The sequence below is a fragment of the Lipotes vexillifer genome, unplaced genomic scaffold (genome assembly GCF_000442215.2).
Source record: "Lipotes vexillifer unplaced genomic scaffold, Lipotes_vexillifer_v1.1 scaffold320, whole genome shotgun sequence".
Lineage (NCBI taxonomy): Eukaryota > Metazoa > Chordata > Mammalia > Artiodactyla > Lipotidae > Lipotes > Lipotes vexillifer.
Genome location: NW_006785524.1, coordinates 465,406 through 483,553, shown reverse-complemented (window position 1 = coordinate 483,553; position 18,148 = coordinate 465,406). Strand labels below are relative to the sequence as shown.

At 37.5% G+C, this 18,148-nt stretch overlaps 1 protein-coding gene across 1 annotated transcript in view; it reads left to right on the top strand.

Annotated features, from left to right (window-relative positions):
- The window catches only part of CA10 (carbonic anhydrase 10 (inactive)), a 612,895-nt gene that overhangs the window by 484,669 nt on the left and 110,078 nt on the right, over positions 1-18,148 (top strand). Inside the window, exon 5 of the mRNA XM_007457616.1 lies at positions 16,346-16,531. Within this exon, the coding sequence (XP_007457678.1) occupies positions 16,346-16,531 (186 nt within the window). The remainder of the gene's footprint in view (positions 1-16,345; positions 16,532-18,148) is intronic.

The window sequence follows — 18,148 nt, the reverse complement described above, 5'->3', positions numbered from 1 at the left end:
AAACGCTCTTTCTGCCAACTTCTGACCTATTCTCTTTTAAGAGCTGTAGAATTTGAAATCAAACAGGTCATGGCTGGATTCTGGCTCTGGCAATTTCTAACTCTGCAGCTTTAGATAAGTCATGTAACCCCTTTGAACCTCCATCTCCTCCTCTGTAGAACATGGATAATAATGCCTTCCTCACATGGGCAGTGTAGGGATTAAGTGGAGATACTAGTACAAGGCCTAGCACACACCACAATCACTGCTGCTGTCATCGGTGTTAGGGTTACAGCCATCAGCCCAATGTATTCACCCAAATTACAGTAAAAGACAATCTGCTAGAGAAGACTGTACCCTAAAGGCAAGAGTGCCAGCGCTCCTCTGTTAGGAGAGAGCAGAGCCTCTGCCAGCTCTATATAGAAAAATAAATTGGGACCATTATCAAATTTCTAAAGTTTACAGAGTCAGTGAGAAATGGAGTGCAGCATCTCTATGGTAGCTTTGAAGGTGTTGTCTGAGACAGTGCGAAGGCCACGAGTTTTGGGTCATAAAGTCTTATTTTGAGTGCTAGTGCCCTCGCTTGCTCCTCGTATAACCTTGAGTAGAGTCTTTAGCCTATCTGTACCTAGTTTTCTGATCCATAAATTGATGCAGCATCTAACACATAGTAAGTCCTCAAAATGTGTGGGTGCCCTCCACCCTGTCTCTCCCAACCAACTGAATGCCAGTAGCCTTGTGCACGTCAGATAGCCATCTCTCTCTTTTACACAGTTGAAATTCTGTTTCTTGTCTGATACTCCATTTGTAGTGTTACATTTCTGTATAAGCTGTGGGGAATTATTTCTGAGTATTTAGAGATTTCAGTCAGACTGCCTTGAGAGAGAATGAAATGGAAATGTCACATAAGCTTTGTAATACACCAAACAAATAACTACTTATTGACTCTTTTTTAATTTCTGAAGGTAAGGTTTACTCAAGCTTAGCTATCCACAATAAACATCAACCCTACAAGTGCTATCTCCATTAAAAAAAAAGAAAATCTCCATTAAAAAAAAAGTGTTATTTTGTGAATTGAGTCTTTCTAAAAAGTTGAGTTTTTTAAAAAAGATACTCCTCCTCTTTTTTTTTTTTTTTTTTTTCCAATCTGGTAACAGGAAGTTTGACAACCTGAGGGGCTTGTTCCAGAATCACATCTGATACCCCGTGCAAACTCAAGGATAAATCTACCTTGTTGTGCATATATCTTTTGATGGAAAAAATAAGTTAAATTGTTTCTTTACAATTGTTCTATAACTCAGACATACATTATTTTTTTAACATCTTTATTGGAGTATAATTGCTTTACAATGGTGTGTTAGTTTCTGCTTTATACAAAGTGAATCAGTTATACATATACATATGTCCCCATATCTCTTCCCTCTGGCATCTTCTTCCCTCCCATCATCCCTATCTCACCCCTCTAGGTGGTCACAAAGCACCGAGCTGATCTCCCTGTGCTATGTTTTTGCTTCCTACTAGCTATCTATTTTACGTTTGGTAGTGTATATATATCCATGCCACTCTCTCACTTTGTCAAAGCTTACCCTTCCCCCTCCCTGTAACCTCAAGTCCATTCTCTAGTAGGTCTGTGTCTTTATTCCCGTCTTGCCCCTAGGTTCTACATGACCATTTTTTAAATTCCATATATATGTGTTAGCATACGGTATCTATTTTCTCTTTCTGACTTATTTCACTCTGTATGACAGACTCTAGGTCCATCCACCTCACTACAAATAACTCAATTTCATTTCTTTTTATGGCTGAGTAATATTCCACTGTATATATGAGCCACTTCTTCTTTATCCATTCATCTGTCAATGGACACTTAGTTTGCTTCCATGTCCTGCCTATTTTAAATAGAGCTGCAATGAACATTGTGGTACATGACTCTTTTTGAATTATGGTTTTCTCAGAGTATATGCCCAGTATTGGGATTACTGGGTCGTATGGTAGTTCTACTTTTAGTTCTTTAAGGAACATCCATAGGGTTCTCCATAGTGGCTGTATTAATTTACATTCCCAACAACAGTACAAGAGGGTCCCCTTTTCTCAACACCCTCTCCAGCACTTATTGTTTGTAGATTTTTGATGATGGCCGTTCTGACTGGTGTGAGATGATATCTCATTGTAGTTTTGATTTGCATTTCTCTAATGATTAATGAGGTTGAGTATACTTTCATGTGTTTGTTGGCAATCCATATATCTTCTTTGGAGAAATGTCTATTTAGATCTTCTGCCCATTTTTGGATTGAGTTGTTTGTTTTTTTGATATTGAGCTGCAGGAGCTGCTTGTAAATTTTGGAGATTAATCCTTTGTCCATTGCTTCATTTGCAAATATTTTCTCCCATTCTGAGGGGTGTCTTTTCATCTTGTTTATGGTTTCCTCTGCTGTGCAAAAGCTTTTAAGTTTCATTTGGTACAATTTGTTTATTTTTGTTTTTATTTCCATTTCTCTAGGAGGTGGGTCAAAAAGGATCTTGCTGTGATTTATGTCATAGAGTGTTCTGTCTATGTTTTCCTCTAAGAGTTTGAGAGTGTCTGACATTACATTTAGGTCTTTAATCCATTTTGAGTTTAGTTTTGTGTATGGTGTTAGGGAGTGTTGTAATTTCATTCTTTTACATGTATATGTCCAGTTTTCTCAGCACCACTTACTGAAGAGGCTGTCTTCTCTCCACTGTATATTCTTCCCTCCTTTATCAAAGATAAGGTGACCATAAGTGCCTGGGTTTATCTCTGGGCTTTCTATCCTATTCCATTGATCTATCTTTCTGTTTTTGTTCCAGTACCATACTGTCTTGATTACTGTAGCTTTGTAGTATAGTCTGACATCAGGGACCCTGATTCCTCCAGCTCCATTTTTCTATCTCAAGATTGCTTTGGCTACTCAGGGTCTTTTGTGTTTCCATAAAAATTGTGAGATTTTTTTTGTTCTAGTTCTGTGAAAAATGCCATTGGTAGTTTGCTACAGATTACATTGAATCTGTAGATTTCTTTGGGTAGTAGAGTCATTTTCACAATGTTGATTCTTCCAATACAAAAACACAGTATATCTCTCCATCTATTTGTATCATCTTTAATTTTGTTCATCAGTGTCTTATAATTTTCTGCATACAGGTCTTTTGTCTCCTTAGGTATGTTTATTCCGAGATATTTAATTCTTTTTGTTGCAATGGTAAATAGGAGTGTTTTCTTGATTTCACTTTCAGAATTTTCATCATTAGTGTATAGGAATGCAAGAGATTTCTGTGCATTAATTTTGTATCCTGATACTTTACCAAACTCATTGATTAGCTCTAGTAGTTTTCTGGTAGTATCTTTAGGATTCTCTATGTATAGTATCATGTCATCTGCAAACAGTGACAGCTTTATTTCTTCTTTTCTGATTTGGATTCCTTTTATTTCTTTTTCTTCTCGATTGCTGTGGCTAAAACTTCCAAAACTATATTGAATAATAGTGGTGAGAGTGGGCAACCTTGTCTTGTTCCTGATCTTAGTGGAAATGCTTTCAGTTTTTCACCATTGAGGACGATGTTGGCTGTGGGTTTGTCATACATGGCCTGTATTACATTGAGGAACCTTCCCTCCATGCCTACTCTCTTGAGGGTTTTTATCATAAATGGGTGTTGAATTTTTTCAAAGGCTTTTTCTGCACGTATTGAGATGATCATATGGTTTTTATCCTTCAATTTGTTAATATGGTGTATCACATTGATTGATTTGCATATGTTGAAGAATGCTTCGATTCCTGGGATAAACTCCACTTGATAATTGTGTATGATCCTTTTAATGTGCTGTTGGATTCTGTTTGCTAGTATTTTGTTGATGATTTTTGCATCTATATTCATCAGTGATATTGGCCTGTATTTTTCTTTCTTTGTGACATCTTTGTCTGGTTTTGGTATCAGGATGATGGTGGCCTTGTAGATTGAGTTTGGGAGTGTTCCTCCCTCTGCTATATTTGGAAGACTTTGAGAAGGATAGGTGTTATCTCTTCTCTAAATGTTTGATAGAATTCGCCTGTGAAGCCATCTGGTTCTGGGCTTTTGTTTGTTGGAAGATTTTTAATCACAGTTCCAATTTCAGTGCTTGTGATTGGTCTGGTTATATTTTCTGTTTCTTCCTGGTTCAGTCTTGGATGGTTGTGTTTTTCTAAGACTGTGTCCATTGCTTCCAAGTTGTCCATTTTATTGACATCATCCTTTATATTTCTGCAGTGTCAGTTGTTCCTTCTCCGTTTTCATTTCTAATCCTATTGATTTGAGTCTTCTCCCTTTTTTTCTTGATGAATCTGGCTAATGGTTTTTCAATTTTGTTTATCCTCTCAAAGAACCAGTTTTTAGTTTTATTGATCTTTGCTATTCTTTCCTTTATTTATTTTTCATTTATTTCTGAAGTGATCTTTATGATTTATTTCTTTCTGGTAACTTTGGTTTTTTTCTGTTCTTTGTTCTCTAATTGATTTAGGTGTAAAGTTAGGTTTTTTATTTTAGATGTTTCTTGTTTCTTGAGGAAGGATTGTATTGATATTAACTTTCCTCTTAGAACTGCTTTTGTTGCATCTCATAGGTTTTGGGTCATCGTGTTTTCATTGTCATTTGTTTCTAGGTATTTTCTGATTTCCTCTTTGATTTCTCATTGATCTCTTGTTTATTAAGTGGTGTATTCTTTAGACTCCATGTGTTTGTAGTTTTTACATATATTTTCCTGTAATTGATATCTAGTCTCAAAGTGTTGTGGTCAGAAAAAATACTTGATACAATTTCAATTTTCTTAATTTTAGCTTTTGTCACATGCTTCAGGCAAGCATCCCATGAACGAGGGAGCCAGGGCTTGATCCTACATGTCTCTGACTCTAAAGCCTGTACTTTTAACTACTGGGAATTATTTGATTGCACAACTGATTACCTAACAATACTTTCTTCAAATATGGGTTGATAGCCTAGTAACCCCCCAGAGTGTTTGGGATTACTTATATTAGTCAGGGTTCTCCAGAGACACAGAATTAATACAATGAGTATATACATGTAGAAAAAGATTTATTTAAGGAATTGGCTCATTTGATTATGGAGGCTGCACGTCTGTAATCTGTAGGGTGTGCTGGCAGGATGGAGATCCAAGAAACAGTTGATTCTGTAGTTCAAGTCCTAAGGTCAATTACTGCAGAATTACTTTTTGCTCTAGAGAGGCCATTCTTTTTGTTCTTTTCAGACTTGCAACTGACTGAATGAGGCCCACCCATATTATGAGGGGAACTCTGCTTTATTCAAAGCCCACTGACTTAAACGTTTATCTCATACAAAACTACCCTCACAGAAATATCCAAAATAATGTTTGGTCAATTATCCAGGCACCATGGCTGAGACAAGTTAACACATAAAATTAACCATCAAATTTACCTTCAAGTCCCATTTGATTTCTTTACTACATCTTGTTCAAACAGCTCCTAACCAGTTGTGTTGACACCACACATATATGTAATTATATAGTATATATATATATTTTTTTCTATATTATATAATTTTAAAAGTCAGTAATACTAAAATTGTTCTCCAAATGTCAATCATATGGAAGGAGAGCCAGTTTGTAATAATGTATATTTGATACAGGATAAATCCAAGGAGAAACAGGCCAAGACACCTATTAATCAAACTATCAAAAATTAAATACAAAGAAAAAATATTAAAAGCAACAAGGGGAAAACAACAAATAGCACACAAAGGAATCCCAATAATGTTAACAGCTGATCTTTCAGCAGAAACTCTGCAAGCCAGAATGGAGTGGCAGGCCATATTTAAAGTGATGAAAGGGAAAAACCTACAACCAAGATTACTCTACCCAGAAGGATCTCATTCAGATTTGATGGAGAAATTAAAAGCTTTACAGACAAGCAAAAGTTAAGAAAATTCAGCATCACCAAACCAGCTTTACAACAAATGCAAAAGGAACTCCTCTAGGCAGGAAACACAAGAGAAGGAAAAGACCTACAATAACAAACCCAAAACAATTAAGAAAATGGTAATAGGAACACATATATTGATAATTACCTTAAATGTAAATGGATTAAATGCTCCAACCAAAAGACATAGACTGGCTGAATGGATAGAAAAACAAGACCCATATATATGCTCTCTGCAAGAGACCCATTCCAGACCTAGGGACACATACAGACTGAAAGTGAGGGGATGGAAAAAGATAATCCATGCAAATGGAAATCAAGAGAAAGCTGGAGTAGCAATTCTCATATCATACAAAATAGACTTTAAAACAAAGACTGTTACAAGAGACAAAGAAGAACACTACATAATGATCAAGGGATCAATCCAAGAACATATAACAATTATAAACATTTATGCACCCAAAATAGGAGCACCTCAATACATAAGGCAAATGCTAACAGCCATAAAAGGGGAAATCTACAGTAACAAAATCATAGTAGGGGAGTTTAAAACCCCATGTTCACCAGTGGACAGATCATCCAAAATGAAAATAAATAAGGAAACACAAGATTTTTTGTTTGTTTGTTTGTTTTGTTTGTTTTGTGTTTTTGCAGTATGCGGACCTCTCACTGTTGTGGCCTCTCCCATTGCGGAGCACAGGATCTGGACACACAGGCTCAGCAACCATGGCTCATGGGCCCAGCCGTTCCGCAGCATGTGGTATATTCCTGGACCAGGGCACAAACCTGTGTCCCCTGCATCGGCATGTGGATTCTCAACCACTGCGCCACCAGGGAAGCCCCAGGAAACACAATCTTTAAATACATTAAACAAGGTGGACTTAATTGATATTTATAAGACATTCCATCCAAAAACAACAGAATACGCTTTCTTCTCAAGTGCTCATGGAACATCCTGAAGGACAAATCATATCTTGGGTTACAAATCAAGTCTTGGTAAAATTTTTAAAAATGAAATTGTATCAAGTGTCTTTTCTGACCACAACACTTTGAGACTAGATAACAATTACAGGAAAAAATCTGCAAAAAATAAAAATACATAGAGGCTAAAAAATACACTACTTAATAACCAAGAGATCAGTGAAGAAATCAAAGAAGAAATCAGAAAATACCTAGAAACAAATGACAATTGAAAAAACGACGACCTAAAACTTATGAGGTGCAGCAAGAGCAGTTCTAAGAGGGAAGTTTATAGCAATACAATCCTTCCTCAAGAAACAAGAAAAATCTAAAATAAAACACCTAACCTTACACCTAAAGCAATTAGAAAAGAAAGAAGAGAAAAACCCCAGTTAGCTGAAGGAAAGAAATCATAAAGATCAGATCAAAAATAAATGAAAAAGAATTGAAGAAAATAATAACAAAGATCAATAAAACTAAAAGCTGGTTCTTTGAGAAGATAAACAAAATTGATAAAGCATTAGCCAGACTCATCAAGAAAAAAAGGGAGAAGACACAAATCAATAGAATTAGAAATGAAAAAGGAGAAGGAACAACTGACACTGCAGAAATACAAAGGATCATGAGAGTTTACTACAAGCAGCTATATGCCAATAAAATGGACAACCTGGAAGAAATGGACAACTTCTTAGAAAAGCACAACCATCTAAGACTGAACCAGGAAGAAATAGAAAATACAAAGAGACCAATCCAAGCCCTGAAATTGGAACTGTGATTAAAAATCTTCCAACACACAAAAACCTAGGACCAGATGGCTTCACAGGCGAATTCTATCAAACATTTAGAGAAGGGCTAACACCTATCCTTCTCAAACTCTTCCAAAATACAGCAGAGGGAGGAACAGTCTCAAACTCATTCTATGAGGCCACCATCACCCTGATACCAAAACCAGATAAAGATGTTACAAAGAAAGAAAAGGCCAATATCACTGATGAACATAGATGCAAAAATCGTCAACAAAATACTAGCAAACAGAATCCAACAGCACATTGAAAGGATCATACACCATAATCAAGTGGGGTTTATCCCAGGAATGCAAGAATAATTCAATATATACAAATCAACCAATGTGATACACCATATAAACAAATTGAAGGATAAAAACTATATGATCACCTCAATAGATGAAGAAAAAGCTTTTGACAAAATTCAACACTGACTTATGATAAAAACCCTCCAGATAGTAGGCATAGAGGGAACTTACCTCAACATAATAAAGGCCATATATGACAAACCCACAGCCAACATCATCCTCAATGGTGAAAAACTGAAACCATTTCCACTAAGATAAGGAACAAGACAAGGTTGCCCACTCTCACCACTATTATTCACAATAGTTTGGAAGTTTTAGCCACAGCAAGCAGAGAAGAATAGGAAATAAAAGAATCCAAATCAGAAAAAAATAATTAAAACTGTCACTGTTTGCAATGACATGATACTATACATAGAGAATCCTAAAGATAGTACCAGAAAACTACTAGAGCTAATCAATGAATTTGGTAAAGTAGCAGGATACAAAATTAATGCATAGAAATCTCTTGCATTCCTATACACTAATGATGAAAAATCTGAAAGAAAAATTAAGGAAACACATTTACCTTTCCAACAGAAAGAATAAAATATCTAGGAATAAACCTACCTAAGGAGACAAAAGACCTGTATGCAGAAAATTATGACACTGATGAACGAAATTAAAGATGATACAAACAGATAGAGAGATATACTGTGTTCTTGGATTGGAAGAATCAACATTGTGAAAATGACTCTACTATCAAAAGCAATCTACAAATTCAATGCAATTGCTATCTAACTACCACTGGCATTTTTCACAGAACTAGAACAAAAATCTCACAATTTGTATGGAAACAGAAAAGACCCCAAATATCCAAAGAAATCTTGAGAAAGAAAAACGGAGCTGGAGGAAACAGGCTCCCTCACCTCAGACTATATGACAAAGCTACAGTAATCAAGACAATATGGTACTTGCACAAAAACAGGAATATAGATCAATGAAACAAGATAGAAAGCCCAGACGTAAACCCACACACGTATGGTCCCCTTATTTTTGATAAAGAAGGCAAGAATATATAGTTGAGAAAAGACAGCCTCTTCAATACGTGGTGCTAGGAAATCTGGACAGCTACATGTAAAAGAATGAAATTAGAACATTTCCTAACACCATACACAAAAATAAGCTCAAAATGTATTAAAGACCTGAAAGTAATGCCAGACACTATCAAACTCTTAGAGGAAAACATAGGCAGAACACTCTATGACATGAATCACAGCAATGTCCTTTTTGAACCACCTCCTAGAGAAATCGAAATAAAAACAAAAATAAACAAATGGGACCTAATGAAAATTAAAAGCTTTTGCACAGCAAAGGAAATCATAAACAAGATGAAAAGACAACTCTTAGAATGGGAGAAAATATTTGCAAATGAAGCAATGGACAAAGGATTAATCTCCAAAATTTACAAGCAGTTCATGCAACTCAGCATCAAAAAAACAAACAATCCAATCGAAAAATGGGTAGCAGACCTAAACAGACATTTCTCTAAAGAAGATATATAGATTGCCAACAAACACATGAAAGATTGCTCAACATCACTAATCATTTGAGAAATGCAAATGAAAACTACAATGAGGTATCACCTCTCACCTGTCAGAATGGCCATCATCAAAAAATCTACAAACAATAATTGCTTCAGAGGGTAGGGAGAAAAGGGAACGTTCTTGCACTATTGGTGGGAATGTAGATTGATGCAGCCACTATGGAGAACAGTATGATGGTTCCTTAAAAAACTAAAAATAAAACTACCTTATGACCCAGCAATCCCACTACTGGGCATATACCCTGAGAAAACCATAATTCAAAAAGAGTCATGTAGCAAAATGTTCTTTGCAGCTCTATTTACAATAATCAGGATATGGAAACAACCGAAGTGTTCATCGACAGATGAATGGATAAAGAAAATGTGTCACATATATACAATGGAATATTACTTAGCCATAAAATGAAAAGAAATTGAGTTATTTGTAGTGAGGTGGATGGACCCAGAATCTGTCATACAGAGTGAAGTAAGTCAGAAAGAGAAAAACAAATTCTGTATGCTAACACATATATATGGAATCTAAAAAAGAAAGAAAAAAAAAAAGGTTATGAAGAACCTAGGGGCAGGACAGGAATAAATGGAGAATTGACTTGAAGACATGGGGAGGCGGATGGGTAAGCTGGGACGAAGTGCGAGAGTGACATGGACTTATATATACTACCAAATGCAAAATAGATAGCTAATGGGAAACAGCCGCATAGCACAGGGAGATCAGCTCGGTAGTGCTTTGTGACCACCCAGAGGGGTGGGATAGGGAAGGTGGGAGGGAGAAGCAAAAGGGAGGAAATTTGAGGATATATGTATATGTATGGCTGATTCACTTTGTTATGAAACAGAAACTAGCACACCATTGTAAAACAATTATTCCCCAATAAAGATGTTAAAATAAATGAAAAACAATGAACAAAATTATTTTCCGTGGGGAAAAAAAAATCATTAGACTTGGAATCAGGAGACCTGGGTTTGCCACCACTGCTAGCTGTATGATCCTAGACAAGTCACTGAGCATTCACAGACCACTCTTACTTCTCTCACTTACATGGGCATCGTATCTCTCATCTCATTTTGTAGCGAATTAAAATAAAACAAAAAGGACAAGTGTGAGGCAGCCATAGGCAACCTGGATATCCCCTGCAGCTTCACCGTCTCCATTCAGTTCTGTTTCCTGGTCTACATAATACAACTTTTTCCAACATGCTGCACACCAAGATAGTTCATTGGAAACACTGTAATTAGCATTACAGGTAAAACAGGTGTACCATCAGATATCATACATAATATTGTCAAGCCTTTTTTAAAAAATTAAAGTGCAACACACCATACCCTGGTTACACAGCTTTTTTTGATTAATATAAATTAATGTTATTTCAATGTCTGGGGGAAGGGTGGGGGAATAGGTGTGTTGCCTCTAATTGTGAGAACACATACGCAAATGGTAGAATTTCAGATGGATTCCCCATAACTTCCTTCTCCCACTCTGTTGTCTTTATAATGGAGATTGTAAGCTCCATGAGGGCGGGGACCATGCCTGGTTTTACTCACCACACTATCCTCAGCTCCTAGCACACAGTCAGATGAATGAATGAAGATAGAGCCATGGAAATAGAAGGAGTATGGAAGTATGGAGTGGAAGAACTAGAAAGCACACTGGTTTATTCCTGATTACCCTGGTTTCATGTTTGCTTCATGGCCTTCAAAATGATCTTGGATGCTACCCACAACTGGAGCTTTAAAATCCAAAATGAGAGACAAGTGAATCACCACAATGCAGAAATTAGTAAAAGTTCTTCATTGTGACTTTTAGAAAGCAACACTATATTCCACTGGGCTATGGGAAGTGGGTAAGATCAACACAGGTCCCGCAAGGTCAGCTAGGCACCCATTTTCAAAAGTAGATTAAGGATGGGCTTCCCTGGTGGTGCAGTGGTTGATAGTCCGCCTGCCGATGCAGGGGACACGGGTTCGTGCCCCGGCCTGGGAGGATCCCACATGCTGTGGAGTGGCTGGCCCCATGAGCCATGGCCGCTGGGCCTGCGCTTTCGGAGCCTGTGCTCCACAGCGAGAGAGGTCACAGTGGTGAGAGGCCGTGTATTGCAAAAAAAAAAAAGTAAATGAAGGAAAAGAATGAAAATGTTTGACCATTAAATGTATTAATTCTCACAACAAACTCATCAGGGAATTTTTTCCAATTTTTATGTGTGTAAAATACACATCTTAACCATTTTTACTTAAACATTTCATCAGTATTAAGTACAACCACCGTCCATCTCCAGATTTTTTTTCATCTTGCAAAACTGTAACTCTATGTCCATTAAACAATAACTCCCATTCCTCTCTGCACCCCACCCCTGGCAACTACCGTTCTACTTTCTATCTTTATGATTTTGACTACTCTAGGACTTCATGTAAGTGGAATCAATAAGTAATTACTGATAAGGAGGGATTTATCTCTATCATTCTTATATTCATTCTCTATAAGGCTTATAGTTTTTTATCCCTCATTTTCATAGGGGAAATTATCTTATCTCTATTTTACAGTTAAGAAAACTGAGGCTTCAAGTAATTAACTGAACTACTCAAGGTCACCAAGAGGCAGACTGGGAATTTTTTGACTCAAGAGTCCTTTATTCTTCTCTCTACTGTGTGCCATTATGTTAATTACTGGGAAAATGCAGACAAGCATAGGACATGGTCCCTGCCTTGCTTCAATGGGCAACAATTTTCTTAGGAACATTAGACAGACACATTGAGAGGATTTTTAGAAGTACAGGGAAGCCTGATATACTTGCTCATTGGAACAGAGCACATATCCTATAAGAATTTGAACCAGCTCCTGTTATGCAGTCTTGCATACTATAGGGTCCCATGAATGTTGCTTGTTGAATTAATGCAATTTGAAGAGAATTTGAGATCCAGCCCTGCTCTGTGGGATCTACATTCCACAGCAAATGGATTTTGCATTAGATAATAAGCACTGTAATAATGTGTACACAGTCTGACCCAGAGTTTTCCTAATGAAATATCTGCACTAGTAAAAATGTTTATCCATAAGGATGTTCATTGCAGTATTTTTTTTTAATTGAGTGAAAGATTCTTTAAATTGTGTAGTGCTTTACAATTTTCAAAAGTTTCACAAAGATGATTTCATATAATCCCATGTTGACCCTTTTTTTCTACTATGCCTAAATTGCTCCTCCCTCCTTCCCTCTCCCCACTGGTAACCACTAGTTTGCTCTCTATATCTCCTTGCAATATTTTTTAACAATAGTGAAAAAGTGAAAGGGCTGTAAAGATTCAATAATAAGTCATATATGTTTACAGTGGAATATTATGAAGCTATTTCAAAGTGATATTGCAAAAGAACACTTAATAACCTAGAAATATTCATGTGACTAAAAATAATATATATTTACTATATATATTTATATATATATAAATGTATACATATGTAACAAATATATTAAATATATTATACATGTGTATAATATATTAAATATATAAATTTATATATATTAAATTATTATATAATATATATATATATATAAAATCATATACCCTTGTATGTGAAAAGCATTTATTATCACACATATAAAATGATCCCATTAAAATATAGATATATACGGTTATGAGTGTGAAAAGTTATATACCAAAATATTAGTGGTGATTATTGGTTTACTGTAGAATTTTGGCTAATTTTTATTTCATTGTGCTGTTCTGGGTCTTCCTAACCATGTATAATACCTGTATATTATCTTAATAAGTAGAAAAAATAAATTTTGCTTAAAGATGAATGCAGTGTCAAGCACAAATCTATCTCTATCATTTTACTGCAAAGAAAGTCATAAATTGGGACAAGAAAAGAAAACAAACTCTCATTATGTCATACTGACTAAATATACATTTATTTGAGACTGGAGAACAGGCATAGAGTCTTTGATAGGGATCATTTGGTTGCAAGGAATAGATAACTTAAGAAAAAATAAATCCCTTTGTAAGATGTAAAGTATCAGAGAAAGTATAGCCCAGGCCTCATGAAGGAACTGGAACAAAGAGATACAAAGGGTTTCTGAAGGTGAAGTAGATATTCTCTCTAATTCTCTCTCTGCATGGTTTCCTCTGTCACTCTTGGCATATCTGCTGCTTTCTTCTCTTGTTCTGGTATGACTTTCCAGCTGATTAGCAGACTGACTGTCTGAGCCCCAAGTGACCTTCTAGTTCAGCTACTCAACAAAGACTGTCCAGAGTTTCTGTTGATAGTTCCAGAGTCACATGACAGAGAAGATGATTGACTTAGTGTATATCAGTTAGTTTTTCTCTATAACAAACTATCTCAAAGTTTAGGGACTGAAAACAACCAAATTTTTAGCTCCCCAGTATATGGGAAGCTATGGTCTGTGGGAAATTCTTCTGGTCCAGGCCAGACTAAGACAGTCAACTGGTGGATCAGTCGTGGAATGGCCAGCCTAGGATGGCTTCTCCTGGGATGGTTCTCCTCACTCTGGATCATCCTCCAGCAGGCTAGCCCAGGCTTGTTTGCATGGTGGTCTCGAGTTTCCAAAAAGGAGTAAGGACATGTGCAAGCCCTCTAGAGGCCTACTCTCAGAATAAGCATGTTGTATCCACTACGTGCTATTGGCCAAAGCAAGTGACAAGACCAGTCCAGATTCAAGGGGTGGAGAAACAGACGGCCCTATCTTGATGGGAACAGCTATAAGGTCACATTATAAGTAGTGTAGTTACAAGGAGTGGAAGAATAATAGTCATTTTTGCAATCTGCCAGCGACTCAGGCTGACACAGCCTCCATCTTGTAGCTATACCACATTTACAACTTTCCACATTGCCCGTTGATTGATGAAGCAGAGGAAGAAAGAGACTGGAGAATCTTACATAAGCTTTTCACTGTTTCGTTTGTCATGTCCCCTCACAGACCATGGCCAACATCAGCACATGGGATCCACCTTACAGCAAGATGGTGCTATAGTGAGTCAGGGGAGTATTTTGGTAAACAATGCTGTCTCTGTCACAGTGAGAAATCTACAGAACTAAACTAACTGATTATTCACAAGACTAGTGCCAGAAAGGTGGAGGGGCGGGTAAGGTTAATGCTATAGAGCAAATATATGAAAACCATATCTAATGAAGTTGTCAGAAGTTACATGAATCCCTTAAAGCATGGGTCCCCAACTCCTGGGCCACGGACTGGTACCAGTCTGTGTCCTGTTAGGAACCAGGCTGCAGAACTGGAGGTGAGCGGCAGGCGAGTGAGCAAAGCTTCATCTGTATTTTCAGCTGCTCCCCATCACTCACATTACCTGAACTCACATTACCTGAGCTCTGCCTCCTGTCAGATCAGCACTGCATTAGATTCTCATAGGAGTGTAAGCCCTACTGTGAACTGCACACGTGAGGGATCTAGGTTGTGCACTCCTTATGAGAATCTAATGCCTGATGATCTGAGGTAGAGCTGAGGCAGTAATGCTAGCTCTGGGGAGTGGTTGAAAATACAGATTATCATTAGTAGAGAGGTTTGACTGCACAGGGACAATAATAAATCAATTGCTTGCAGACTCATATCAAAACCCTATCTGTGAGTGGTAAGTGAAAACAGGCTCAGGACTCCCACCGATTCTGCATTATGGTTAGTTGTATAATTATTTCATTATATATTACAATGTAATAATAATAAAAATAAACTGCACGATAAATGTAATGCACTTGAATCATCTGGAAACATTCACTCCCCCAGTCCGTGGGAAAAAATTGTCTTCCACAAAACCGGTCCCTGGTGCCAAAATTTTGGGGACCGCTGCCTTAAAGAATCTCTAGGGCTGGGCCCAAAGGAGTCAGAGTAAGCAGGTAGAAAATCCAAGTAGCTCAGCAAGCCATAGCCCAGAAGCATTCCATCCAGACCCACTCAAAGTCTCCCTTAAGTTTTCAATCTGCTCCTAGAGCTAAGTCAACCCAGAAGACTAAGACAATAGACTCACAGGTAGGAATCAGTGTTCTAGAATCAAGTGTTGAGAAGTTCTAAGGTCATAATCAACAAAATGAAGCTGAGCATCAAGTTCAAGAGAAAAGGAGGGAAAGAAACCCCAAGCAGTAAGGTTCAGCTTTCAGGGGCTGAAGCAAGATGGAATAGGAAGTCTGTGAAATGGGAAGCTTATATGAATCTCTTTAGCTTAACACTGAGGCCACAAACTGCAAGAAAGTATCAGAGCTCTGACTCTTTTCAGTTTCTGGCTGCAGGGGTTAGAGAGGGGCCTAAACCAAGACACACCATACTGAATGCTTGAGACTACAAACCTAAGCCTTGGTCTCCCCCTAAGGTTTGCTCCTATTCACTCATTTTAGCTTACTTGTCTCTATTTTGGCCTTTGTAGCATCTCATCCTTACTAACTGCTTTCTCCAATTTCTCACACATAAGATTTTAACTTTTGCAGCATCTTTACATTCCAAATATTTATGGTAAGAAGACAAGTTAATTCTTTATAAGTGCAATGTCCAAAATATTAGTCACAGTTGATGAGGTTTCCTTTGAGTTCCTACCTCAGATTCCTAAATTATAATGTGGCTTATGACTCACAGAAAGTTCCATAGATGCCAGATAAGGCAGAAATGCTCTCTGGGGAGGCTGTCACTCCCTACTCCACATGTGGAATTAGCCTAGTGTCTTCCTATCAAAAGGAAGCAAAAGGCATTGGTCTAAGCACCATGCTGGGTTGAGTGAGAAATTGTGAGAAATGGAAGGAGGAGAGCCTTGTTTGACCTGTTGCTCATTGTCTTGCAGGTCAGTGGGACCATGTACAACACTGGAAGACATGTGTCCCTGCGCCTGGACAAGGAGCACTTGGTCAACGTATCAGGAGGGCCCATGACATACAGCCACCGGCTGGAGGAGGTCCGGCTACACTTTGGTAGTGAGGATAGCCAAGGGTCAGAGCACCTCCTCAACGGACAAGCCTTCTCTGGGGAGGTATGTGAGGTTATTGAAGTACTACGGGTAAGTGCCAATTAATAAGATTTGGTGCTTATTTATATCCAAGGTGTGATGACAGATGGAAAGACTGCTCTTGTATCTATGAAATAAGAAGGTCTGTGCTTCCTTTCTCCATCTGTCTTTTGCAAGTTGACATAGAAGTTTATAATGAGCTTCCAGTGTTTTCCAGGGAAGACCACAGTGAAACCTGATATTTCCTCCTGAGACATTGGTGCAGCTCTCTTGTGACTAATGCCCTAAGATATCGCCAGATCATTATTTCAACCCTAAACCCTCACCTTACATGTACATCTTCATTTACACCTATCTATGCAATCAGCCCCCTATATGCCACATACGTTTGCATAGATTCCATAATTCTCCTTTCTGGCAGAATGGGTCTTATTTGCACAAAATTATTATGTATAGCGAAATAAATGTCAGGGAACTAAATAGTCTGAGTTTCTGCAGAATGTGCCGCCATTAATGGTGAGTGTCACTGTGTCTATCATCAACCCAGACAGAACTCAGGCCACATCAGTGAGCCAAACCACACCTTCAGTTATAGGACAAGAGCTACAATTTAAACAAATATCATGTGTGCTATGACATATGACACTTGATAAGCAGGGTGTAGTTAATTTGACCTCTTTTACCTCCCTTACACTTGAGGGTGGTTATCAACTAAAGGTCAGGTGTCCTTATATGCTAAATATCTTATAACTAGGTTTCTGTTTAAGAGTCCTCAATAAATGATGTCAAGAAGGCCTTCAAATAACAGAAGTATGTATCTCACTATTGGCTTGGTCTTTTTAATATTTTTAATCAAGATCATGTTTAAACCTGGCATTGTTTTTAATATAGTAAGGCCACACACTGAGAAAGAGATCCACAGCTGAATAAGTCCAGTGACCAGATTTTAATGATCATTCAAAATGCATCAACTGAGAACCTACCTAGGCACTGTGCTAGTTACCAGGGATATGGATATATATATATATATATATATATGATATATATATATATATATATATATATCATATATATATATATGACATAGTTCCTGCCACAGAGGAGCTCAAAGAATACTATATTCAAATCACTGAAGTATAATGCCATGCTGTAATGGAGATGTACAAAGGCCTTGGCCAACTCTAAGGAAGAAGTGACAAATTTTTCTTGAAGCGTGCAGGAGAAGTTTCACAGAGGAGGTGCCCTTTGAACTGGGCTGAGAAGAGAAGCAATACAGAACAAGTTTAAGAACATCAGCTTTGGCATCAAAGAACCTGAGTTTGTACCTCCTGCTGTGATACACAGTAACTGTGTGACCTTGAGATGGTTACTTGATCCTTCTAAGGCTGAGTTTATATACCTCTCCAGGTTGTTTTGAAAATTAAGTGGGATTAAAGATGTAAGGATCACTAGAAGTACTCAATAGTTGATAGACAACAAAGATAAAGCTGGAAATGAGGAACAGCAAAGTCACCAAGGTGTGTCAAGGCACTGTGCATGGGGGAAGCTGCACGTGGATTTCATCTGTGGTCTATTAGTAATGGCTGCATAGAGGACCGGGTTGAACAGGCATATGAGTCTCCTTCCTGAATCTGTAGGGAA